Source organism: Microcaecilia unicolor, chromosome 2, assembly GCF_901765095.1.
Source record: "Microcaecilia unicolor chromosome 2, aMicUni1.1, whole genome shotgun sequence".
Classification (NCBI taxonomy): domain Eukaryota; kingdom Metazoa; phylum Chordata; class Amphibia; order Gymnophiona; family Siphonopidae; genus Microcaecilia; species Microcaecilia unicolor.
Window position 1 is genome coordinate 178,337,281 of NC_044032.1, and position 27,122 is coordinate 178,364,402.

Here is a 27,122-nt window from a genome sequence, read left to right on the forward strand (position 1 = left end):
TAGTAATATGTAATTTATCCTTAAAGTCGAACATGGCAACAGAAGATTGGAGGGTGGCCAATGTAATGCCAATTTTTAAAAAAGGTTCCAGAGGAGATCCAGGAAATTATAGACTGGTGAGTTTGACGTCAGTTCTGGGCAAAATGGTAGAGACTATTATAAAGAACAAAATTACAGAGCATATTCAAAAGCATGGATTAATGAGACAAAGTCAACATGGATTTAGTGAAGGGAAATCTTGCCTCACTAATCTATTACATTTCTTTGAAGGGGTGAACAAACATGTGGATAAAGGTGAACCAGTTGATATTGTGTATCTGGATTTTCAGAAGGCATTTGACAAAGTACCTCATGAAAGACTCCAGAGGAAATTGGAGAATCATGGGATAGGAGGTAGTGTCCTATTGTGGATTAAAAACTGGCTAAAAGAAAGAAAATAGAGAGTAGAGTTAAATGGTCAGTATTCTCAATGGAGAAGGGTAGTTAGTGGGGTTCCCCAGGGGTCTGTGCTGGTACCACTGCTTTTTAACATATTTATAAATGACCTAGAGACGGGAGTAACTAGTGAGGTTGTACAAATAATAATATAATATTCTATTCTCAACCAATTAAATATAAGGTAATATGATAAGAATATGTAAGAAAAGGGGGAATTAAATAATATATTTGTTGAATTACATTAACCTGCACTGTAAGATTTAAGGACATGTGCTCATAACATAAAGACCATATATTTAACTTTAAAATGTTTATTTACAATACAGATAATGTAATAATGTTACAAGAGAGAGGCAGTTTTTAGAGATCTTTCACAAAGGGGAATCTGCTTTCAAGATAGCAAGTGTGAATTATAAATTAGGCTGGATTAATGGTTACTCACTTTGATGGAGGCTGCTAGTTGGAGTGATGAAGGAGATCCTTGCTGGAAAAGAAGTCTTTTTGTTGCAGAGTTGTTGCTGGATCCTGGAGAAAGTCTTATCTAGGATGTGTGTGAAGTCTAGTAAGGTCCATGGAGAGGCAAGACAGCAGGGCCAGAGAGAAGAGCGAAAAGCCAAGAGCCAAGACTGCAAGAGAGAAGAGAGGGAACTGAGCATTTTCTAGGCTTTTTATAATCTCCTGTTGGACCATAGGCTGAAGTCAGGTGGGGTGTACTCGATCCAATGAAAACTCCAGGATAGCTGAAAACTGGTTTCATCTAGTTTTGAGATGGAGCATGGTAACTGGTCACATGTTTTAATGGCATCATAAGACTTTCTGGCTGGACATCTGCTGTGATGTACATCCAGAAGGCATCTGACAGGATTAAAATAGTCTTTCTCTGAGAATAAGTTGGCTTCTTTTGTCAGATTAGATAGGTAGAAGGGCTTTTCAGTCTCTGAGTCATTGTCAGAGAATAGGTGGAGTTTCACTTTCTTTTGTTACCACCAGTCTCTGTGATTGCTGTCCATCTTCAGATTTTTGTTCTTTGGAGATGTGTTGATGGACTTAGGTATCCACCCAGCTAGTTTTTGTTACATGGGAGAGTGATGGTCAGAGCACGGATACTGTTACAATAAGTCTTTGCAGCTGTATATTTTACATTTGTATCTGATCCAGCAAAATCAATAACTCTGACAATTAAGTGGAGGAGTGGCCTAGTAGTTAGGGTGGTGGACTTTGGTCCTGGGGAACTGAGGAACTGAGTTCGATTCCCACTTTAGGCACAGGCAGCTCCTTGTGACTCTGGGCAAGTCACTTAACCCTCCATTGCCCCATGTAAGCCGCATTGAGCCTGCCATGAGTGGGAAAGCGTGGGGTACAAATGTAACAAAAAATATATATATATATATATCATCCTACAAGGTAATTAAATTTGCTAATGTCACAAAGTTATTGAAAGTCGTTAAATCGCGGGAGGATTGTGAAAAATTACAAGAGGACTTTACAAGACTGGGTGTCTAAATGGCAGATGACATTTAATGTGAGCACCACGTCATGCAGGGTTCCACGTTAGGAGTCACCAACCAAGAAAGGGATCTAGGTGTCATCGTTGATGATACGTTGAAACCTTCTGCTCAGTGTGCTGCTGTGGCTAAGAAAACAAATAAAATGAAAGGTATTAAGAAAGGAATGGAAAACAAAACTGAGGACATTATAATGCCTTTGTATCGCTCCATGGTGCGACCGCACCTCGAATATCGTGTTCAATGCTGGTCGCCGCATCTCAAAAAAGATATAGTGGAATTAGAAAAGGTGCAGAGAAGGGCAACGAAAAAAGATAAAGGGGATGGGACGACTTCCCTATGAGGAAAGGCTAAAGCAGCTAGGGCCCTTCAGCTTGGAGAAAAGACTGTTTTTTCTTCCAGTATTTACATCAGGAAGCACAGAGTGTGATTGGGTTCCTAGCACTGGACACTTACTTTCTGTGTACAAATTTATTTCATGAGAAAGTTGTGCTGTGAATTCATCCAACATTGCTTCAGTTGATGGTAATTTTTTCTATTAATCCATTATTCTCTCTACATTTTCCCCAAGACTTCATGCATCTTCTAGATTGCAAGATAGCTCTTGTTTTATGATTTGAAAGGACTCAGCCTTGCTCTGCATCAGTGTAGATGTTTGTTGCATTTGACCCAAATAAGCTTGATGTTGCAATATCCAAGATGCTTTCTAAATAGATATTTGGAATTTAAGGCCATAAATGGCATAGGACCTGGATATCTAAGTGAGAGGTTAGAGGTTCATATACTACAAAGGTATCTCCATTCTAGTGGTGTGTTGTTATTACCTCTGGTCAGGGAATATGTGCAGTAGCCACCTGTTCGAGATGGTAGAGTTGATGACTTTGGTCTGAATTTGAGAAAGCTTGGGACAAATACATAGGCTCTCTAAGGGAGAAAAGGGGATTTTGTGAAACCGAAAGTAGTTAGTCTCTCTGACTCATACAGCACATGGTGCTGGTGGCAAGACCCATTTAGAAGATAGGCAGAGCAGCAGCAGTGAAAAAAGATGCCCCCGTCAATCTGCAAATGGTTTTATACTTCAGGGGAGGTAGAAGAAGAGGGCTGGAGCCTGCAAAGGGGATGTGTGAGAAAAGGAAGCTGTGACTGGGAGCTGTAAAAAGGGGACAAGTAAGAGAAAGGAGCTGAAGGCTGAAAAGGGGACATGGGAATATGGGTTGGCGCTAGGGGCTGTAAAAGAGGGTAGGTGGGAGAAGAGGGTTGTGGGATAAGCAAAGGGCTAGAGCTGGGGGCTACAAAAGGGGATGTGAGAGAAGGGGGATGGGACTGGAAATGGGAGGCTTAAAGGGGGCAGGTGGAAGAAGGGGGCTGGAGCTGGGGTTGGGGGTTGCAAAAGGGGGATGTTAAAATTTTGTATACCGCCTAGCTTGTTCAGATCACAGCGGTTAAATACATAATAACACAATTAAAAGAAAGGAACATCATTTGATATAATAGAAAAGACCTAATGACAATCTCTCAAGAAACCCATTCACAAAAGTATACACAGGAATATTGTCTTCATATTAACAGAATTCTAATAGATTGTTGTTTCCTCTTTATCGCTAACATTATAGGCTTGACAAAAGTTTTAAGAATAACCTTAAATTTTTTAAAGTTAATTTCTGCATGTGTATCTTTAGATATATCATTCCACAGATGTGGTGCTAGACAAGAGAATGTTTTCCCTTGATGGTGTCATCATTCCAAAGTCTTGCGTAGATTTGAGTGTACCCTTCCTGGGATATATGGAATTACCAAGGTACTCAAATATGGTGGTTTTAACTCCTAGAAAACCTTATGGACCAAAGTAAGGACCTGGAAGTAAACTCTATATTTAATAGACAACCAGTGATAGTGAACAAGCATTTTGGTAGCGTGTGAGAGAAGGGGGCTGGAGCTGATGTTGGGGGCTGCAAAAGGGGGGGGGCATGTGGGAGAAGGGGACTGTCTCTTTGTATCAGGTGTTCAGCGCTGCGTGCGTCTGGTAGCGCTATACAAATGCTAATAATAATAATAATGCGAATAATAGAAGGGGGTTGGGGTTGGGCAGGTAATCTTGGGAGAAGCCATTGCTCATCCCTGGAAATGAATTGTGGGAAATAGATCTACTTTTTGGGTTCTGTTGAACAATTGCAACCCCGACTAGCCACTATCTGAGACAAAGTGAAGGGATAAGTAGACTTTGGTCTGACTCAGCATGTCTTTTCTTGTCTTGGTGTTTGATTTGTAAAGGGGAGTATTTTATTTATTGTGTTCTGTTTTGGACATTTATTTTTGAAAGGTGATTTTTCTAGTTTGAGAGAGAATTCCCCTTTTGTAGCTGATTCCTTCTGCTTGTCAACAGAAAAAAATGAAATTGCTTATCCCTAACAGAGATTCTCTGGCAACAGAGAATCAGCCACATGTTCCCTCCCCTCTACCTTATATCCCTCAGCTAAAGTCTTAAGCTTTTGTGCAATATTGAAGGAAAATTGCATGAGGACAGCAGTGTGGGAATTTTTGTGTATGCTCAAAATACCTACATTTTTCTGAGCTATGGAAAAGCTTTTCTTATTAGATGGCATCACCTACTTGTCTGGAAGATTTATCCTGCTGTGTAAGTAGAACCGCTATTATAGGTAAACCATTTGGTTTCATTCATGCATATAGAGTCTTTTGCAGATCTTACAGTCTGAATATAAGAGATGCAGTTTTTAAAGATTTACTTCAAAACCTTAGATGGTATAGGTGACTAGAGATTTTCTTACTGTGTAGTTTAAAATGTGTTTTAAATCCATTCTAAAATTTTATCAGCATTTTAATGATTCTAATCTTGGCTGTTCAAAATATTTAAAAATGATAGGCCTGGATAATCAATTCTTAGATGATGATAAAAAGAAGCAAGTCGTATAAAACAGCTACCTTAGATGTAATTTGAAATCTATTTTGAAATCCTAGAGTAGAAATATTTCAGTAATGTAATGGATCGTGGCATGTTACTTCCTTTAGAAGCTGACTTTTTTCTGAATGTTTTGACCCTTTCTATACACACACTTTGTTCAAAATAAGCTTTTATTTCTTAAGATATTTATGTTTTGCATGTGCATGCTGCTTGTTAGTTGATAAACTTCAAATAATAAAACACATTTACTGCAATGTAATGGCTTCTATGTACATCGTAGATGAAAGTAAGTGAATTCAATTAAGCATCTCTTGTAAAAGAATTGATAAGATGCATAAGGTAATGTATGGACTAGAGTATCTTCAAATATTATTATTAAGCCTTATTCAGAGTTTTATATTTTATCAATATATTTGTCATTGATTTTCTTGTTCTGCCTTGCATATTGTCCCATATTTGGTTATATATTAACTTACCTATATCAATATAAACTTTATTCTGTATCTGTTATAAAGGGTTCCTTTTAGTAAGGTGCGCTAACAGATTTAGGGCCTGTTTACTAAGGCACGCTAGCTTTTGTAGTGTGCGCTAAAAATAGCGCAAGCTAAACACTAGACACACCCATATATTCCTATGGGTTTCTTTAGCATTTAGTGCATGTTAATAATGCTAGCGTGCCCTTAACTCAGCTTATTAAACAGGGCCCTTAGTGCGCGCTAAATGATAATATGGCCATAGGAATAAAATGAGTGTCTTATTTAGCGCACATTAAATCCATTAGCACACCTTAGTAAAAGGATCCCAAAATGATCTACATTCTGTTTAAATAAAGCTGGAATCCTATAAGATGATGTATATACAAGTGGACAATTTTACCAATATATTTACCTGGTTTAGAGCACCCTGTGTGCCCCAATAATTGTCAGAATAGGAGTACAGTTAGCATGTGGTGCATATGACCTGTAAGAAAAGCTCAGCCTTTTTTTTTTCCTTTTCATTATTGAAGGACATTAAAATAGGAATGAAGAAGGGGGTGAGGATGAAGGGGTTAAGTAGCATGCTAATTTACTTTTCTAAGTTATATTTAGATGTGCAGCAAGAAAATATTTTCAAAGATGGTAGCTTAACAAGGTAACTAGTTCATTAGTTGATATAATAAACAGGTAAAGAAATTCAATTACTAATCTATGAGATAACAAATGGGTTATTCAAATAAATATCCACAGTATAAATTTTGCATGCTGTCGGGGAGCTTGTGGTTAAAAGTATTGGCTTATTAAATGTTGCTGAGTATATATTGAAACTCGGACTCAATTTTTTTTTTAAGACCTTTACATGAACCTTCGTTATTGTGACATTGTTATATTGATTGCATTTTATTTTTTCTTGGTTTTTAGTCTCTCCTTCAGTGGATGATAGTAGACAAAAACAGTTTAGAATATCATCAGAAGTACCTTCCAAGGAGACTCAGCAGAAATCTATGTCACCAGTGGTAGAACATGAACCTTCAACTTTCAGGGAGAAGTTCATCCCTCCTGAACTTAGTATTTGGGATTACTTCATAGCAAAGGTAACTATTGTAGCACTCATATTTTTCTTTGTTTCTGTATAGAGAAATTTTAAATTGGTTTGCTTTCATGTGTCATGTGCTATACTTTTCATTTAGAAGATGCTTTGAGAAAATGAAGTTTTAATATACCTTATATGGCTCAGAAACACTTTGCTCACCTATCAACAACCAACCGGTCTATAATTTCCTGGATCTCCTCTGGAACCTTTTTTAAAAATCGGCGTTACATTGGCCAGTCTTCCGATACCACGCTTTATTTTAAGGATAAATTACATATTACTAACAATAACTCTTCAAGTTCATTTTTCAGTTCTGTCAGTACTCTGCCCTGTTCCAGTCCTGCTTATCCTCGGCGTCATCTGCTCCAGTATTCGGTCTTCAGCCTCACCTGCTCCAGCCTTTGGTCCTCCTGTTCCTGCTCCTATTCAGCCTTGACTTGATGCTCACCTGCTGGACTACTTAACACCTTTAGTTTCAATTGCAGTTTCAATTGCTGTTCCCACCTATCACCCAAAAGTACCTCAGTCGTTATATATGGCCCCTATACATATCCTCTTCCTAGTCCTGTCCCTTCCTAATCTTTTTCCTCACCCCCCTACCTCTCTCCATTACAGGAACTCTCTTCCCATCCATTGATTTCATCACCTCACCTTCTCGCCTACCCCCTTCCTCCTTCTCAGCTTCTAATCTTCATCTCTTTCTTCCCTCCATTTTGCCTTCCCCATTCTACCTGAGTACCTCTCGCCTTTGTGGCCACATCTCTCCTACTCTCCTCCGCTCTCTTTTACTCCTTCTCTTACGCTCAGCCGGTGACATCAATCCCAATCCTGGCCCTCCTCTTCTGCCGTCTCCCTACTTATGCAGACCACATCGCGACGTCTCTAATCTCATCTCTATTCATCTCCTTCCACCTTCCTCTTTACCCTTCTCTTGCACCGTATGGAATGCCCGCTCCATCTGCAATAAACTTCCCTACATTCATGACCTTTTCATTTCTCGTTCCCTCCATCTACTTGCCTTAAATGAAACTTGGCTCTCCCCTGATGCCTCTACTTCCGTCGCGGCCCTTTGCCATGGTGGCTATCTTTTCTCTCATACCCCTCGCCTTGCCGGCCGCGGCAGTGGCGTTGGATTTCTGCTCTGTCCCTCCTGCATATTCCAACCTCTTCTCTCCCCCCCCCCCCCCCCCCCCCCCCAGTCTCACTGTTTTTCGTCCTTTGAAGTCCACTCTCTCCGCCTCTTCACTCCCTTACCTCTCCGTCTAGCAGTCATTTATCGCCCCCCTGATAAGTCTCTTCCATCCTTTCTCACTGACTTTTGACGCCTGACTCTCCTTCTTTCATAATTCTTCATCCCCCTCCATAGGCGGTCGGTGGCCCAACTGTGGGGAGGCTAAAGGGGGCGGGGTTAGGGATGGGGCCAGGGGTGGAGCTTAAATCCATAATTGTCTGATAACACACACAAAAAAATAAATAAAAATAAAAGTCACAATATCTTTTATTAAATTTAGATAGATATTAGCTATGTATCATATGTCAAAGAATAAAGTGGTTGCTCAAAGCATATACTAACCTCAATCGCTCAACTGCAAAACACTATGCACAACTTTGTGCAAAAACACACTCAGAACCTTACTGTACCATAAATATTACACTGGGCAGAACCTAATACACCAATATACCACCCATACGGAAAATGCAGACCGTCAACAATATGAAACAAGGGATCATAATATCATGATACATGTACAGCCACAAAGCACCCTAATTCATGTTTAATGTGGGATATAGTAACATAGTAGATGACGGCAGAAAAAGACCTGCACGGTCCATCCAGTCTGCCCAACAAGATAACTCATATTTGCTGCTTTTTGTGTATACCCTACTTTGATTTGTACCTGTGCTCTTCAGGGCACAGACCGTATAAGTCTGCCCAGCACTATCCCCGCCTCCCAACCACCAGCCCCACCTCCCAACCACCGGCTCCTGTACCAGCTGCTCCATAAAGCAGTCCTTGATTTCATAATGGAATTTTACCACCCTAACGTGCCCAGATGTTACATTTACCCAGTCAATATTGGGGTAATTGAAATCACGCATTATTGTGTTGCCCAGTTTGTTTGCGTCCCTAATTTCCTTTAACATTTCTGTATCTGTCTGTTCATCCTGGCCAGGCGGATGGTAGTACACTCCTATCACTATCCTTTTCCCCTTTACACATGGAATTTCAATCCACAGTGATTCCAAGATGTGTTTTGTTTCCTGCAGAATTTTCAATCTATTTGATTCAAGGCTCTAGTTAATATACAATGCTACCCCTCCACCAATTCGATCCACCCTATCACTACTATATAATTTGTACCCCTGTATGACAGTGTCCCACTGGTTATCCTCCTTCCACCAGGTCTCAGAGATGCCTATTATATCTAATTTTTCATTTAATGCAATATATTCTAACTTTCCCATCTTATTTCTTAGGCTCCTGGCATTCACATATAGACATTTCAAACTATGTTCCTATTTTCATCATGCTCAGTACTTGACAGTGTTAATTTTCAATCTTTTGTCTGTTTTTTATTTTTATTTAAGGACACCTGATCTACTATGGTCTCTTTGCAACCTCACTATCAGGATACCCTATCTTCCCTGTTTTGGTAATATCTTTTAAAGATACCTTATCCGAAACCATGCGCTTTTGAGCGACTGTCGGCCTTCCCTGCAGTGCCTGCTAGAGTCTATCTGTTAATGCACTACATGTGCACACCAAAGGAGAATACATAAGGAACACATGCTCTTTGGGTGCTTCAGGAGGCAACTATGTCCTTCCTGTTCTTAGTATCCTCACCTTTCTAGTTTTGATATTTAGTCTGCTTTGTTTGGAGTACTTAATTATGAAAGCTTACCGCATTTCTGATCTAATTAATCATTGATCAGTTAGGCCTAGGGTTACCATATTTGCCCAGAGAAAAAAAACGGATAAAGTATTGCCCTACCCTCTGTCACCACCCCACCCGCTTTCACTTTAACCCCCTCCCAAGAAAACAGACTCCCTCTCTCTCGCCCCGTGTATATCCCCTCCGGCATCCCCAATCTTTTTTCCAGCCTCCCTCCACCCACCTGAGTCCATACACATCCCCTCCCCTCCTGTACCTTATTGTAGTGCCCTGGTGGTTTAGTGGCCTCTTTAGGGGCAGGAAAGAGCCTCCTCTTTCCTGCCTGGTGTGGCTGTAGACCTGTCTTGCTCCTGGCGCCACTTCAAAATGGCTGCCGAGAGTTCCAAGCAGTGACCTTGCAAGATTTCTGCAGAAGTCTCACAAGGCTGCCGTTTTAACTCTCACAGCCATTTTGAAGCAGCGCCGGGAACAAGACAGGTCTGCAGCTACACCGGGCAGGAAAGGGGGGGGGGCTTGTTCCTGCCCGGAAGAAGCTACTAGACCACAAGGGCATGATAATAAGGTAAAGGAGGGGAGGGAAGGATAGGACACCCTGAGGCCTGCCAGCCTGCTTGTTCGTCTGCAAACCCGGACAAATGAGCAGGCTGGCAAAATCTGCCCGGCTGCCCCGCAGTGTCCTCAAAAAGTGGACATGTCCAGGTAAAACTGGACATGTGGTAACCCTAGTTAGGCCACCTGTATGGTGGCATCCGTATCAGGTAAGAACCACTGCTACCTGCTCACAGCATTTACTTCTTTGACTTCCCCCTCCTTCCTCTGGTTTTGTCCTTGACTCATCTTTTTCTGTTGGCCTTTCTTAATGTTAAATCCCTTAAAACGTGAAGCTTTATTGGTCTCTAACGTGATTACTAGTCTTCAGTCCTTTTTTCTACCCAAAATCTGGCTTAAACCAGATGAAGATGGTCTCGTACAGCCTGGATGTTGAGAAGGTGCTGTTCAGTTAGTTGAAACTGTTAATTCTGGTTTCTATGGACAAGTCCACTAGAAGATCATATAGCCTTAAATGGAAGAGATTTGCTGTGTCTGGCATGATACTTTCTTGTCCCATACAAAAATTGCTTAAATACTGTCTACATCTCTGAGTTAGTTTTAATGACTAAGTCAGGGGTCATCTTAGTACAGTTTGGTACTTATTAGCATTATACAGAATGTAGTCATCTATATACAAACTGTCCATTTATGCAGCTACTGCCAGCCTAGTGAGACATTCTGTACTTTCTCCCAGTGGAATTCCCTATGTAGAAATACCTGCACTCAGCTGTTTGCCCCTCTCCATTCCCATGCTGCACACTAAACTTTTTCTGCCCCTCCCCCATTCCCCTTGGCTCACACTCAGCTTTATCTGCCCCCCCCCTCCATTCCCATGGCACACACTCAGCTTTGTCTGCCTCCCCTCATTCCTATGGCACACACTCAGCTATATCTGTATCCCCTCTTTTCCATGGCACACACTCAGCCTCCTCTAATCCCTCCTCCCTCAGTTAGCCACTGATACCAGCTGGTCTCTTCAATCTCTCTCCCACAGAGGCCACAGGGCAAGAGGCAGTAGGAAGTGAGCAACTGCACGCCAGGCTCCTCCTCTTCTGCCAGCTCTGACCCAATTGTTAATGTGAACCATGCAGACCTCCATACAGTTATGTGGTTCAAACAGTCCAGTCTAAGATAGCAGAGGAGAAGGAAGCGGCCCAGTGTGCAGCCATTCACTTCCTTCAGGGGAGGGGGAGAGAGAGATTAAGGAGGGGGGCAATTGATGCTGGTGCCCACACAAATTCTGCATTAGAAAAAGTGTTACTAATAATGTTCAACAACTGAAATACTCTACAAAGTTTAGAATTAAAGTGATTTAATTGATAAAATATGTAACTCATGACTGCAAAAAATATATTATACCATAGATGTATGGTATAAAATGAAATTCATATGGTAAAATACATAATCTCTAAATTGTTTGTAGCCTTTTATTCAACCGTCACAAAATAGAGTGGAATATGATTCTGAAGAGAGTCAAGGAAGCGATGAAGAAGAGGAAGATACATTTGTGACAGATGTACAGATCCAAGAACATTCCAATTCCAATTCGTACAGGTATGCCACATCCCAATATTCCACATTAGAGTTCCTCATAAATGTTCTTAATGAAAATATTATGGGACGATTCTCTGGTAGTGGGTAGAATGTGTTATTACACATCTGTCCTTCAGCAAGAGTATTTGATAAAGAAAGGGCAAATATGTAATGTAGCAAAAGATGCTATTACTTAAAGATTTAAAGCCCCATTTTGCATAGGGATTGTATGTGAAAAACGGCACATCCAGCCTGTGATGATCACAGTTTCTGAATATTTTGCAGTAGGTTCTGCCAATCTCAGAGCCTCTTGTAAATACTTATAAGGGTGCTGGTACATGCATATCTATTTGCCACCATGTCCAGTGATTTTGGAAAAAATATATGAAGAAGTAAAACAGGGGCAACACTTGGCAGCTTCCACATATAAGTGCTAACTCTTATACCAGGGCATAGCAATATAGTTACCTTCCATGTGTAAGTGGTGGCAATGAACTAGGGAAGCTGCAAAAAGGTTGTCAGTTTTTGTTTGTGTTTTTTTGTTTTTAAACTTTTGAGGCAAAAATAATCAAGGGATTAAGGAATACTACTCCCTTAATTCCTCCTGTAAAGTCTTGAAATAGCACTTTTATTAAACCAGTGCATGTATTGCATCTATTGTAAAAGCTTCCTATCAATCTACATGTGTAAATAGTGGCTTCTGAAATTACTATTTTACATATGTAAATTACACATGAGATGTATTTACTGCCTTTTTAAAGCAATTCAGTCAAGGTGATTTACACCAAGAACAATCTGGGCATAGGCAATAGACAATTTCAAGCAGTAAAAACTATTCAAATAGCAGTACATATTACATAGTATGCTACTTGTTGACACAATATACAATAAAACATCTTAATAGAAAGCATAGGATGTAAACAGAGTGGAACATGTAGACAGATAAAATGAACTCCCTAATTAACCAAATTTAAAAAATTGTATGTTTACTGCTATATCTGGAGCAAGGCTCCTATGGTCAGAAAATGCCCTTTTGAATATGGGCTGCATGTGTTAGTTTACAGTTCCTCTAGCATACCCAAATATAACAAGTTTTTATTAATCTTATGTGTAAATAGTCTACCAATCAGTCTGTGTTAGTTCCAAATATAAGGCAAAGCTCATATTTCAATCCTGATGTGAACTGTTTATTACTTAGTAACACAGTAGATGACGACATGGTCCTTCCAGTCTGTCCAACAAGATAAACTTACAGAAACATAGAAGAATGTAAGCAGATAAACACTATATGACCTATCCAGTCATGCTATCTACTCTCCCTATCATTCCCTTAGAGATCCTATGTTCTTGTCCCCCAAGCTGTCTTGAATTCAGATACTGTATTCAGAGTACTCCACCATCTCCACTGGGAGGCTGTTCCACGAATTCACCACCCTTTCTGTGAAGAAGTATTTCCTTGGGTTACTTCTGAGTGTACCCCCTTCCATCTTCATCCTATGCCCTCTCGTTGCAGAGCTTCCTTTCAGTTGAAAGAGATTTGCCTCCTATGCATTTATACCACATAGGTATTTAAATGTCTCTATCATATCTCCCCTCTCCTGCCAGAGTATATACATTGAGATATTTAAGTCTGTTCCCATACACTTTAGGGTGACGACCACTGACCATTTTAGTAGTTGCCCTCTGGACCGACTCCATCCAGTTTATATCTTTTTGAAGGTGTGTTCTCCAGAATCAATAGATATTGCCTTCTCCCTTTGGCCCTGCATTTATTCAGTTAGTCTTTTCACTAGCCTGGTTCTGTCAGTACGGAAACATGTAACAGTTAAACCCATTCTTAAAAATTCTTCTTTAGATTCTTCTTGCTTAGAGCACTATCGTCCTATCTCTAGTCACTGTTTCCTCTCTAAACTCGCCAAAGCTATAGTTTTTGATCAGTTAGCTCAGTTTACTGATAACCATCACATAGTTCACCCCCGACAGATGGGATTTCGTACTAAGCAGAAAGAAAGCTTTCTCCCCCAAAGAGTCTTTCTTTCTCTTCATTTATCCGGGGGAATGTCTGTGGCTATTCCATTCCCAGTGGTATCTGAGGATGAGCCCAGGACTGAGATGCTCGAGGTCCTTGACTATCCTTTGCCACCTAAGGAGTCATCCACAGTTCCTTTGCATAATGTGCTCAAGGAGACTCTTATGCGGAACTGGATGAAACCGTTAAGTAATCCCACCATTCCCAAGAAAGCTGAGTCCCAATATCGGATTCACGGAGAACCTGAGTTGATGAAGTCGCAGTTATCTCACGACTCTATGGTTATTTATTTATTATTTTTGTTACTTTGTACCCCACGCTTTTCCACTCATGGGCAGGCTCAATGCGGCAGGCAATGGAGGGTTAAGTGACTTGCCCAGAGTCACAAGGAGCTGCCTGTGCCGGGAATCAAACTCAGTTCCTCAGTTCCCCAGGACCAAAGTCCACCACCCTAACCACTAGGCCACTCCTCCACTCTCAAGAGAGCCAGGAGTTCTAGAGATTTCACCTCGGCGCCCCCGAGGAGGGAATCTAGAACCCTGGACTCTTTTGGGAGAAAGGCCTATCAGTCCTCTGTGCTCGTGGCCAAAATTAAATCCTACCAGCTCTACATGAGCATTCACTTGAGGAACACGGTGAAGCAACTGGCGGACTTGGTCGATAAGCTTCCTCCGGAGCAGGCCAGGACTTTTCAAGTGGTGGTCAGGCAGCAGAAGGCGTGTCGTAAATTCCTGTCCAGGTGTGCTTACGATTCTTTTGATGTTGCATCCAGAACTGCTGCCCAGGGTATAGTGATGCGCAGACTCTCATAGCTGTGTGCCTCTGACCTGGACAATCAAGTCCAGCAGCGGATTGTGGATGTCCCTTGCCAGGAGGAAAACATTTTTGCCAAAGAAAGTCGAGCAGGTGGTCGATCAGATCACGCAGTGGGAAACCACTATGGACAATCTCTCCTGCTGGGCGCCTTCTACTTCTACCTCAACTGGTAGACGATTTTTCCGTGGAAGAAGGAATGCTCCCTAGGCATATAATAGGCGTAGGTACAATCCTCCTTCTCGACAGCCATCTCAAGTTCAGCCCCAGCGCGCTTGTTCACATCAACAGCGTGCGCCAAAGTAGGCCCCTGTGGTTCCCCAGCAAAAGCAAGGGACGGGCTTTTGACTGGCTCCAGTTGAGCATAGCCGTCATAAAAGTGTCCGTGCCGGACGATCTGCCGGTCGGAGGGAGGTTAAAATTTTTTCACCAAAGGTGGCCTCTCATAACCTCTGATCGGTGGGTTTTTCAAATAGTCTGGCTAGGATACTCCCTCAATTTGATCTCCACACCTCCAAATTGCCCACCGGGAGCTCAGTCCTTCAGGCAGGTACTTGCAGAGGAACTCTCTGCCCTTCTCAGCGCCAATGTGGGATTCTATTCCAGATACTTCCTTGTACAAAAGAAAACAGGGGGGATGCGTCCCATCCTAGACCTAAGGGCCCTGAACAAATTCCTAGTCCGAGAAAAGTTCAGGATGGTTTCCCTGGGCACCCTTCTTCCCATGATTCAGGAAAACAAATGGCTATGCTCTCTGGACTTAAAGGATGCTTATACACACAGGAAGTATCTTCGATTCCGTCTGGGAACACGGCACTTTCAGTATTGTGTGCTGGCCTTTGGGCTCGCCTCTGCGCCCAGGGTGTTTACAAAATGCCTAGCGGTAGTTGCAGTGTCGCTACGCAGACTGTGAGTGCACGTGTTCCCTTATCTCGATGATTGGCTGGTGAAGAGCACCTCAGAGGCAGGAGCTCTACGATCCATTAGCACATGACCAGAAATTCAAGTAATAGAAAAATGTCTATTTTATGGGCAATGCTAGTAATCTGCTTAGTGTGCAGGAAAGTCCTGCATTAGGGTGCACTAAGCCCATTTACAAGCGTAGCTTATGAAAAGGGCCACACGTTTATCGAATACCTATGTTACCTGTATGGAAAAGGAATTTCCTCTTCAAGTTACTCAGTTGACCAAATTTATTTGATAATTAGATTCATGTAATTGAGCACAGTCAGGCTTGATTTCAGCTAGTGCTGTTGAATCTAAATCTTGCTGTATTTTGAACCTAACAGTGGGAATGAAATAATCATTACAAAGTTTCAAAAGAATGCTATACCTTGTCAAAGGAAATTTCAGTGGAGATGAGAAGAAAAGTTATTGAAATATACCTGTCTGGAAAGGGATAAAAAGCCATTCCTAAGGCTCTGGGACTTCATTGAATAGTGAGAGCCATTATCTCCAAATGGAGAAGACTTGGAATAGTGATGAATCTTCCCAGGAGTGGCTGGCCTGCCAAATATACTCCAAGGGTACAGCGACAACTCATCCAGAAAGTCATAAAATATCTTGGAAGAACATCTAAAGAACTGCAGGCTTCTCTAGTTTCAGCTAAGAACACTGTCCATGAATCCACAATAAGAAAGAGACTGGGCAAAAATGTTAACCCTATAAATATTATTTAACTTTAACCTGTAAATCATAACTTGATCAGTGGAACCTTCAGCAATCCCAACAATTCGAATGTAATTGATTCTTCCCATTCCTGATAGATAAATTAAAATATATTTCTTATGACAGTACTTAAGGATGTGGAACAACTGGAGAGTAATCAGTTATTCCACATCCCTAAATAGTGTCATAAGAGTGATACTTTCTTTTCAGTCCTGATAGGTAAACTGAATCAACTTCATTCATATGGTTAAAAGTTCCATCAATCAAGTTAGATTTACATGTTAAAGCTAAATACTAGTTATAGGGTTGTTAATTTTTCAAAACTAAGTAGTTTAACACAATATAAGAATCCATAGCAACTGAAGAAATCCATCTACATGTGCATGAACACACAGATTCAACCACATGGTCAAAAGTAGACACTGAAAAAACAATATGACTTGCAAATTTCTGATTATTTGAACCAGATCCAGTTGATTCTTAAAGGATCATGTAGAGCAGTTGGGACAAAATACTTAGACCTCTGTTCAAAATGCCAAGTTGGCAATCAGACAAGGAATAAGATGACAGATTCTCATATTTCTGGTTTGAGCCTTCTTGCTGGATTAAGTCATAGGTCCGGATGTTAACCTTTTCTGCTCAGATTGGTGTTTTGATAGCCTCTGAACCCGCCTGCAACAGTTGCAAAGTCGGAGTTATGGATACTGGCAGCAATCACAAGAGCTTGTGGAAGCTTTTGTTGCCCTCCAAAGAATGGTGCCCCCACCACTTTACTGGGTTGTGTTGGCCCAGCTTTCACCATGAATACATATGTACACTGGATAAACACAGTGGATATTTAGTAGCAAGAGTTAGCCATTGATCAGATCTGTTTTTTTAGCAGGACTGGATAGACTAGGTTTGTTTGTTTATTCCACACTTGATATACCACCTTTTTGTAAATACAGTCAAAGTAGTTTACATATACTATTTTTGTAGGTACTAATGAGTTTAAGAAGTGGGGAATATTTCATTTGAGCAAAAAAGGACTGGAACGGTAAGGAGGTTTTTAGAATAGTACATATAAGGAGTAAAAGTGTGAAGGAATTTGCTTTGTCATGTTCAAAATTCTGAAGTCATGTTCAAAATTAACACTTGTTTTTTTTCCTCTTAGCTGGTCCTTAATGCGTTTGGCAATGGTGCAAATAGTATTACAAAATCTGAAGACTTTCTACCCCTTCACTGGTCATGACCTTCCAGGTAATGTGTATTGCACATTGGAAAAATACAATTCATAACTCGGTATGGAATGGGGAACCAACTATGGAAGAAATCTGGAAAGAAAAGTTATTGTAGAATAAAATATTTATCATTTTGAGAATGTAAATGTTAAGTAGACCTTAATATAATTAAAGGTGATTTATGTTTAAATTTTATTTTATTTATCGTCCCACTAAACCAGTCCAGACAAAGCAGGGTTGTGTCCCTCTACCAACAGATGGAGGTACAGAAACTGAACTGTTCCAATGACATCACCGGTATAATAGCTGATGCAGCCTTTTCATTCTTCAGTAATTCTCTGCCTCCAGCAGATGGTGAGGTTGGGCTTATGGTGTGAGTTTTAGATGAGATAGGCACAAGCCCCCTTGATTTATGTCGAGTGTTCACAAGGTCTGGTTCCTTGGGCTGCAGTTCCTGAGTTTCAGACCATGGTCCTTACTCCAGCTGAGCCAGGAGAAACTTCTCACGTGGTCTCTTCCCCGAGCCTTAGCCCACAGGCTTCAGCTCACTAGGTCCGCTAGCACAGATCACTATGGGGCCCCCGCCAGCAGTGTAGTATTAACTCCACCACCATGGCTGGAAAAGAAAATCAGAGCCCTTTTTTCCCCTTACTTTTTGGTGTGGATCTGGGGCTTAAAGAGCTTGCAGCTCAATAGTGCTGCCATGGAATTCGTGATTTTCCCGTCTTAGATGGGAATGGCAGCCATTTTGTCACCAACCTGACAAAGTGCAGGAGGACCCAAAGAGATGGCTGCTGTCATGGTGGGGGTTCCTCACGCACCCCGGGGGGGGGGGGGGGCTAAGTGTTGTCAGAGTAATAGTGGGATTGTTCTGGACCTCATTTTACTCTTTCCTAAAATACCATGTATTTCCTAGTTCCTTTTCTAGTATAATTGATTTTGTTTTATGTTAACTGCTCTGAAGAACTCTCTAAGGGTGGTATAGCAAATGATATTTAACTTGACTGTGTCCGCACTCTGCTAGCAAGGAGGTTTAGGCCCAGATCGGGCCTTTTGCCTCCACGGTGACAGGGGTCCCACTGCTGGGGCATCATAATGTCTCTGAGCCCACAGTGGGTACTCACAAGCAGCTACAATGAGTGAATGTAGGCTCTTTGATAGGGCTTCTATCATGCCTGTGTCCCTCCAGGAAGACCACGTGAGACTCAGAGGAAAATTTGCCTCAGCCATCTCTCCTGAAGGATCTTCTTTTGGACGTGGAGGAACTCTTGCCTTCTTGTATCAGGAGGAGGAGTTGAATCATTTTATTGGGCCAATTTCTTTGGCCTTACAGATCTCGTCCCCGGTACTGAGGAGCCTTGGTTGGAAATCCCATTGTGAGGACCCTGTGGAAACCCTTAAGGGCATTCTTGCTCCAAAGGGCCCCATCACAGGTGGACCTGAATGAGTAGAAGGCACTAGAGGGGGTCCTCAAAGGCACAAGGTTGCCTAAGTTGGCTCCGCCCCTTCCTGAAGGTTGAGCTGGAACGGCTGCTTCACCTCAATCGTGGCCATAACCAGAAAGACCACTGTTCCCATGGAAGGGGGGCTCAACTCCAAGGGAGGCAAACAGGAAGGTTGAGCAGCTCCATAAACAGGTCTCTGTTCATGAGAACTATGTCGTGTGGTTCCAACAGTTTCTGGAGACACCAAAGGTGGCCCAGTTGGAGTCATGAGCTGCCTTCATAGCTGATGGTAATATATAGCCTCATCTGCATATCCCAGCTTGTTGCATCAGTTGTGATTGTTTGCAAATGGCTTTGGCTCCACCACTCAGCCTCTAATGCCTGCAAGGGCAAGCTTTCCTTCAGGTGCCAGCTACTTTTTTGAAGAAGAGTTGGAGAATCTTTGATCTGGGCGAAGTGAAGCCCTAGCATTTACTGGAGGACCACTCCTGCTCATCTGAAGCTAAATCTGAGTGGAGGAGTAGCCAAATGATTAATGCAGTGGATTTTGATCCTGGCAAACTGGGTTCGATTCCCACTGCAGCTCCTTGTGAACTTAGGCAAGTCACTTAACCTCCCATTGCCCCAGGTACAAAAAATTTCACGTGTCTTGAAGCAGAAAGACCAGCTTCTGGAAGACTGGCAAAATAATACAAATCCACAATGGAAACGAAAACGGGCAGGAAAAGCTGAGGAGGTAGAAGATGCTCTTCTTCAATGGTTTTCTCGAGTCAGGAGCAGACAGTTTCCTGTCAGTGGTCCACTGCTTATGGAGAAAGCTAACCAGCTAGCTGAAAGTCTTGGACAAACTGAATTCAAAGCCACTGTTGGAGAAACAGCATAGTGAGAAACAAGACGCTGATGACTTTGGTGCTGAAAATTGGGTTGTTTCCGTTCTTCCTACCATCTTGAACGAATTTGCACCTCATGACATTTTCAATGCTGACGAAAACGGTCTCTACTGGCGAGCGATTCCTGATGGAACACTTGCATTCAAACATGCCGAAATTACTGGAGGTAAAACGTCGAAGGACCGACTGATACCTCCTTTGCTGCAATATGGATGGGAGTGAGAAGTTGGAACCCCTCGTTATTGGAAAGAGCAAACAGCCCTGTTGCTTCAAGAAAGTTAAGCGACTTCCTGTGTCATACAAGGCTAACGCAAATTCATGGATGACTGGGGAAATTTGAAAGCAGTAGCTAAAGAAGTTAGACACTAGAATGCGGGCACAAAGGCATTAGATTTTGTTGCTTTGTGAGAATTGTGCTGCACACAAGGATGATGTCAGGCTGTCTAATGTCAAGGTGGTCTTCCTGCCACCAAACACTACCTCTCTGATCCAAACTATGGATCAGGGCATAATAGCCAATTTCAAACAACATTATTGGGCTTTTGTGCTATGTCGTCTGAGCGTTATGGATGACCAGACTGCCAAGGATAAACATGCTGTTGAACTGGCTCGTAATCTATCACTGTTGGATTCCCTACATATTCAGAAAGAAACCTGGAATCATGTTACACAGGCAACCATTGTGAACTGCTACAAGCAGGCAAGCTTTGTTAAGGATGTGGAGAGGGACGAAATAGATGCAAATGTGTCAGATGAACAGGTTATTGACATCCCAGATGTCTGGAGGCCACTGGATGTCAGTGCTATGACAGTTTTTACCATCTGGCAGACGTAGTCTATGGAACTCACAGACCCATTAGTGTACAGAAGTCTATAACTGATTACTTCAAGTAAGCCTAATGTCAGTTAACTGAGACTGTATACTGTATGAATAATAATAAACAGTACTGTACATATGTTTATTAGATGTCAAGCTTCTTTGGGTCACAACGGTTAAGAGCACACTCCGGTTAACTGCATTCATTTCTTTGGTCCCAGATCCTTGCACCTAAGCGGATTGCACTGTATATTCCACGTATTAAAAAAGAAGGATGGAAGACCAAACGACAGCCGGCATGGTTAAAAAGTGAGGTGAAGGAAGCTATTAGAGCTAAAAGAAAATCCTTCAGAAAATGGAAGAAGGAACTGACTGAAAATAATAAGAAACAGCATAAGGAATGTCAAGTCAAATGCAAAGCGCTGATAAGGAAGGCAAAGAGGTTCTTCGAAAAAAAGATTGTGTTGGAGGCAAAAACACATAGTAAAAATTTTTTTTAGGTATATTAAAAGCAGGAAGCCAGCAAAAGAATCGGTTGGACCACTAGATGACCTAGGAGTAAAAGGGGCAAACAGGGAAGACAAAACCATAGCGAGAGATTAAGTTAATTCTTTGCTTCAATCTTCACTGAGGAAGATTTGGGAGAGATACCGGTGCCAGAAATGGTATTCGAAGCTGATGAGTCGGAGAAACTAAATGAAATCTCTATAAACCTGGAGGATGTAATGGGGCAATTTGACAAATTGAAGAGTAGCAAATCTGGACTGGATGGTATCCATCCCAGAGTACTGATAGAATTGAAAAATGAACTTTCTGAACTATTGTTAGTAATATGTAATTTATCTTTAAATCGAGCGTGGTACGAAGATGGAGGGTGGCCAATGTAACGCCGATTTTTTAAAAACGGTTCCAGAGGAGATCTGGGAAATTATAGACCAGTGAGTTTGACTTTGGTGCCGGGCAAAATGGTAGAGACTATTATAAAGAACAAAATTACAGAGCATATTCAAAAGCATGGATTAATGATACAAAGCCAACATGGATTTAGTGAAGGGAAATCTTACCTTACCAATCTTTTGCACTTCTTTGAAGGGTGAACAGACTTGTAGAAAAGGTGCGGAGAAGGGCGACGAAAATGATAAAGGGGATGGGACAACTTCCCTATGAGGAAAGGCTGAAGCATCTAGGGCTCTTCAGCTTGGAGAAATGACGGCTGAGGGGGAGATATGATCAAGGTAAAATGTTTTGTACTTTTTTGGGATCTTACCGGGTATTTGTGACCTGGACTGACAACTGCTGGAAACAGGATGCTGGGCTTGATAGACCTTTGGTCTGTCCCAGTATAGCAATACTTAAGTAATAAGACAAAGCTAACATGGATTTAGTGTAGGGAAATCATGCCTCACCAATGTATTACATTTCTTTGAAGGGATGAACAAACATGTGAATGAAAGCGAGCAGGTTGATATTGTTTCTGGAATTTCAAAAGGCGTTTGACAAAGTATCTCACGAAAGACTCTAGAAGAAATTGGAGAATCACGGGATAGGAGGTAGTGTCCTATTGTGGAATAGAAACTGGTTAAAGGATAGAAGAGAGTAGGGTTAAATGGTCAGTATTCTGAATGGAGAAGGCAAGATAGTGGGGTTCCTCAGGGGTCTGTGCTGGGAACGCTGCTTTTTAACATTTTTATAAATGATTTAGAGATGGGAGTAACTAGTGAGGTAATTAAATTTGCTGACAACACAAAGTTATTCAAAGTTGTTAAATCGCGAGAGGATTGTGAAAAATTACAAGAGGACCTTATGAGACTGGGAGACTGGGCGTCTAAATGGCAGATGATGTTTAATGTGAGCAAGTGCAAAGTGATGCACGTGGGAAAGAGGAATCCGAACTATAACTACGTAATGCAAGGTTCCACGTTAGGAGTCACTGACCAAGAAAGGGATCTCGGTGATGTTGATGATTGAAACCCTCTGCTCAGTGTGCTGTGGTGGCTAAGAAAGCAAATAGAATGTTAGCTATTAGGAAAGGAATGGAAAACAGAAGTGAGGGCGTTATAATGCCTTTGTATCGGTCCATGTTGTGACCGCATCTCAAATATTGTGTGCAATTCTGGTCACTGCATCTCAAAAAAGATATAGTGGAATTAGAAAAGGTACAGAGCAGGGCAATGAAAATGATAAAGGGGATGGGACGACTTCCCTATGAGGAAAGGCTTAAGCGTCTGGGGCTCTTCAGTTTGGAGAAAAGACGGCTGAGGGGAGATATGATAGAGGTCTATAAAATAATGAGTGGAGTGGAACTGGTAGACGTGAATTGTTTGTTTACACTTTCCAAAAATACTTGGACTAGGGGGAATGCAATGAAGCTACAAAGCAGTAAATTTAATATGAACCAAAGAAAATTTTCTTCACTTAGCTTGTAATTAAAGTCTGGAATTCATTGCCAGACAATGTGGTAAAGGCGGTTAGCTTAGCGGGGTTATAAAAAGGTCTTGACAGCTTCCTTAAGGAAAAGTCCATAGACCATTATTAAATTGACTTGGGAAAATCCACTGCTATTTTTGGGATAAGCTGCATAAAATGTATTGAACTTTTTTTGGATCTTGCCAGGTAGTAGTAGTAATAGTAGTAGTAGTATTTGTGACCTGGATTGGCCACTGTTGGAAACAGGATGTTGGGCTTGATGGACCTTTGGTCTTTCTCAGTGTGGCAATACTTATGCACTTATGTACTTATTTTGGAAGGCTTTGCGAGTTTCAGACTTCCCTGATCTGGTGCTCTCCATGCCTCCTCCGGGCACTTTTTCACTGGCATCATTGCACTGGGTTGCTCACTAGTTGTATGGTACTCTGAGTCTGTTGAGTTTGATGAAGTTGAATTATATTTTTCATGGGTAAATGCTCTCCGTTGTCCAGAACTCTTGCTTCATGCAGCCATTCACCCTGCTGACATCACCGGAAGTCAGGCTATGATTCTTATTGATATTAACTGTTATAATTTGTGGTACTTTAAGACTTCCTAAGTCTTATTTAAGGATTATTGAAATGGCTCAAAATGTAGCCACCATGCTTTTGGTTGGCTCCAGTAAAAGTGAATATGGGGCTCATTGTCAAAGCACTTTCAATAGGTTACTATGGGGCCCTTTTACTGAACCGCGTAAGGGTCTACATGCGCCCAACGCACGCCAGAATGGAGTTACCGCCTGACTACTTTGTGGCTCTTGCGGTAATTTCATTTTTGGCGTGCATTTGATAAGTGCATCTGAAAAAGATTTTTTATTTTCGGTCGTGCATAACGGATGCACGCCAAGTGGTATTTGGCACGCGTAGGTCATTAATGCCCAGTTATTGCGTGAGTCTTTACCACTAGGCCAATGCCTGGCGGTAAGGTCTCAGACCCAAAATGGATGCGCAGCCATTTTCATTTTGCTGCATTTCCATTTTTGGCAGAAATTTTTTAAGAGGCCTTTTTTACAGACGCGCTAAAAATGGATCGGCGCGTGACCAAAACCCACACCTACATTACCACAAGCCATTTTTCAGTGTGCCTTTGTAAAAGGACCCCTATGTAACTTTATAAGTCTAAGTGCTTTGAAAATACACCTGTATATCACTCAGATCCTGCAACCCTTACATTGGTTTCCTGTGGCTCAGAGAATAAGAGTTAAGGTTTGTTGGCTGATATTTAAAAATCTAAGGGATAGCTCAAAAGCTCTAGGCTAGTGTATTTAGAGTATTTAGTGTTGTCCAAAACAAAATTTGCATTCAGAGGCAGCAAACGTTAGTGGTGCCTAATTTAAAGATTGTGAAGCTTGTTCTTTTAACAATTGCATTATTAGCAGCTGGTCCTAGGGCCTAGTCACATTCTGATTGAACCTCACCATGTGAACAATTCCATAGCCTAGGACCTAGGCTATGGAATTGTTTACATGGTGAGGTTCAATCAGAATGTGACTTCATAGATTTTAAATAATAAAAATTAAGAAACATTTGGACTAGTTTCTGTGTGAACAGCATTTTATTATTATTTGTTTGGTTTTGGTAGTATTTTGTCATGTTTTGCCTTTGTTCAGTTTTGTGGTATATAAGCTTGTTTTAAATAGAAATGGTTAGATAAAAGTATAAACACCAGGTTACAGTATATGCTGCTTTGCTCTTTTCAGTAGTTTTTCTCAAATACTTAAGCAGACTGATCGATCAAAATAAGCAGCTCATCATATGAGAGGTTGGGCATATAGCTGTGGTTTATAACACATGTTTAGTGAAGAAATCAAATTAATTATTTTCTCCTACCATTCTTTGTTTCCTGGAATAAATAGCTCTGCCTCTTCTGTTTGTACTTGTATTTAATTCAAAAACCTTATGACCTGGCAGTCTATCTTGAACAACTGTGTACACTAAGATTTAAATTATCACTTTAGATAATTAGTAATCCTCTTCTTTTTCTTTCTTAGAGCTACCTTTTGGCTCTCCACTTTGTCATGCAGTTTTAAAGACACTTCAGCGCTGGGAGCAAGTTCTACTCCGTCGACTTGAGATGCACGACGGTCCACCTGAAAATTTCATTTGTATGCCAACTACAGAGGAAGCTATGTCTGCTGGCCCTGCCATTCTCCGTCACAAGGCTTTACTTGAATCCACAAACACTCCTTTCAAGTAAGCTTTGCATATGCTTTCTAGATCCAGATTAGTGGATGTACAGTGCTAAGAAAAATGTTATGAATTCTTCAGGGTTTTCTGTATTTTAGCACATTTTTATGCTCAAAATATAATTAAATCTTAATCTAAACCCAAATAAGAGTGAAAGATAAAATCATTGATTAAATAAACCAGTGGTGTAGCCAACCAGCCAATTCTGGGTGGGCCTTGACCCAAGGTGGGTGGGCATGTAATTCTCTCTTCCCCAACCCACCCCCTACCCCCACCTTCATGGTGTCCACCCTTGGCTCCTCAAAATGTAAATGCCTGAGCTGACAGATGCCAAGTCCCACAAGCCAAAGACCTCTCTTGCCTTACATGCGCCTTCAGCAGCACTTATTCAGCAGGAGCGCTTCACCACTATTGCCCGTTTTCTTGCACAAGCTCAGTTAAACCTCAACTAAGCATGCACAAAGTACACCTATTGAATAAGTGCTGCAGCAGGCATGACCCAGGCAAGGCTTAGCATCTATGCCAGCCAGGAAAGCAGAGAGGTCCCAACCCAAAAGTGAGAGGGCCTAGGCCCCCTTCCAGGAAAGCAGAGGGGTCCTAAGCCACCAAGGCTCCTCCCCCCTCCCTGTGGATATCTGGATAGTGCCACTAAATGTCTCAGCAGCATTTATCCAGGTAAAAGGTGCTGCTACTGACTTAAATGACCTGGCATGTTGTACCTATGGTGACTTGAGCAATATCCACCCTTGCAAGGTATATTATTCTATTAGAGGATGGGGTATCCCCTCCCCACCCACACACACATACATACACACACACACCCCTACTTAACTGATGTAAACAAACACATATTCTAGGAGTCTGGCCTCTTAAAGATGCAGGGATTTGCAGGCCATAGTACAGGAATAGCTTTCAGTTCTTGACCTCCTGTACCTGTAAGGGGGCAGATTTGGAGGGAGGGAAACTACTGCTTCTAGAATTTGTTTACATTGTTTGAGGCAGAGACTTGCAGTGATAATACTCTGAGCCTGTAGCAGCCCACACTACAACACCAAGGGTTAGATGGTGAGGAGAAGGGAAAGAGGAAGCAAGGGGAGAGAAGAGGATTGTCATACCTGTGCTGATTTTTTTTTTTAGGCACAATCTTCCCCTGCCTGTGTCAATTCAAAATAGCATTTATAACTGAATTATTTTTGCAGTTCTTGTGCAAATCCACACCGAACAGGATGCTATTCTGAGAAAAGTAACTGCTGTCACTGTTATGAACATTTATGCTATTGAGAGTTCAAGAGATACATAGAAGTTTTAAGAATAATGACTTAGCAATAGCAATCAAAGTTTTAATTTCCAGAGGATATTACTTCTTCCCAGTGGCGTAGTTACGTGGGGCCTGAGGGGGCCTGGGCCCCCATAGAGTCCAGCCTGGACCCCCCTCCTGGCGAACCCGCCGCCGCCTACCTTCACTTTTGCTGGCGGGGGACCCCACTCCCCGCCAGCTGACGTCCTCTCAATCCTGCTCCTGCTGTTGCATGCATTGCTGACGTCCTGCACGTACAACGTGCAGGACGTCAGCAATGCATGCAACAAGAGCAGGACGGAGAGGACGTTGGCTGGCGGGGAGTGGGGTCCCCCGCCAGCAAAAGTGAAGGTAGGTGGGGAGGGGGGTCGGAAAAGAGGTGGAGGGCGGCAATGGTGGCAGGGGGGCGGCGCCAGGGGGGAGGGCTAAAATGTGCCCCCTCCCCTCGGGCTTTGAACCCCCCTCCCACGGAAGTCTGGCTACGCCCCTGCTTCTTCCTCTGTGAACTTTTAAAGAATACCATAGTATTCATAAGGTGATAAGAAGTCAGAGAAATAAAAGCAATAAGAATTTATTTTGCCACTCACCTGCTCTCATATATTTTTACACCAAATGTCCCTTCAGTATGTGTAAACATGAAGCTATTTCTGCCTTTACACAGAAAAGCAGAGGCTACGGATCATAAACTTGCAGGCCTGGATATGTCACATGGAGAGACGAATGGAAGCACTTTATAAAATAGAAACTGAAGCAGCTCTTGCCAAATAAAAGACCTAACCAAACGCATTTCTTTGTTGGCTTGTGTCTAAATTTAGGAAGCACTTGCTAATATGTGTTTTGG

General features: G+C 41.9%; 1 protein-coding gene across 3 annotated transcripts in view; it reads left to right on the top strand.

Moving 5' to 3' along the window:
- The window catches only part of DMXL1 (Dmx like 1), a 522,326-nt gene that overhangs the window by 408,548 nt on the left and 86,656 nt on the right, over window positions 1-27,122 (top strand). For all 3 annotated transcript variants that reach the window (XM_030193519.1, XM_030193517.1, XM_030193518.1), the window contains 4 exons: window positions 6,261-6,433; window positions 11,341-11,471; window positions 17,114-17,199; window positions 24,789-24,990. In XM_030193519.1, the coding sequence (XP_030049379.1) occupies window positions 6,261-6,433; window positions 11,341-11,471; window positions 17,114-17,199; window positions 24,789-24,990 (592 nt within the window). The remainder of the gene's footprint in view (window positions 1-6,260; window positions 6,434-11,340; window positions 11,472-17,113; window positions 17,200-24,788; window positions 24,991-27,122) is intronic.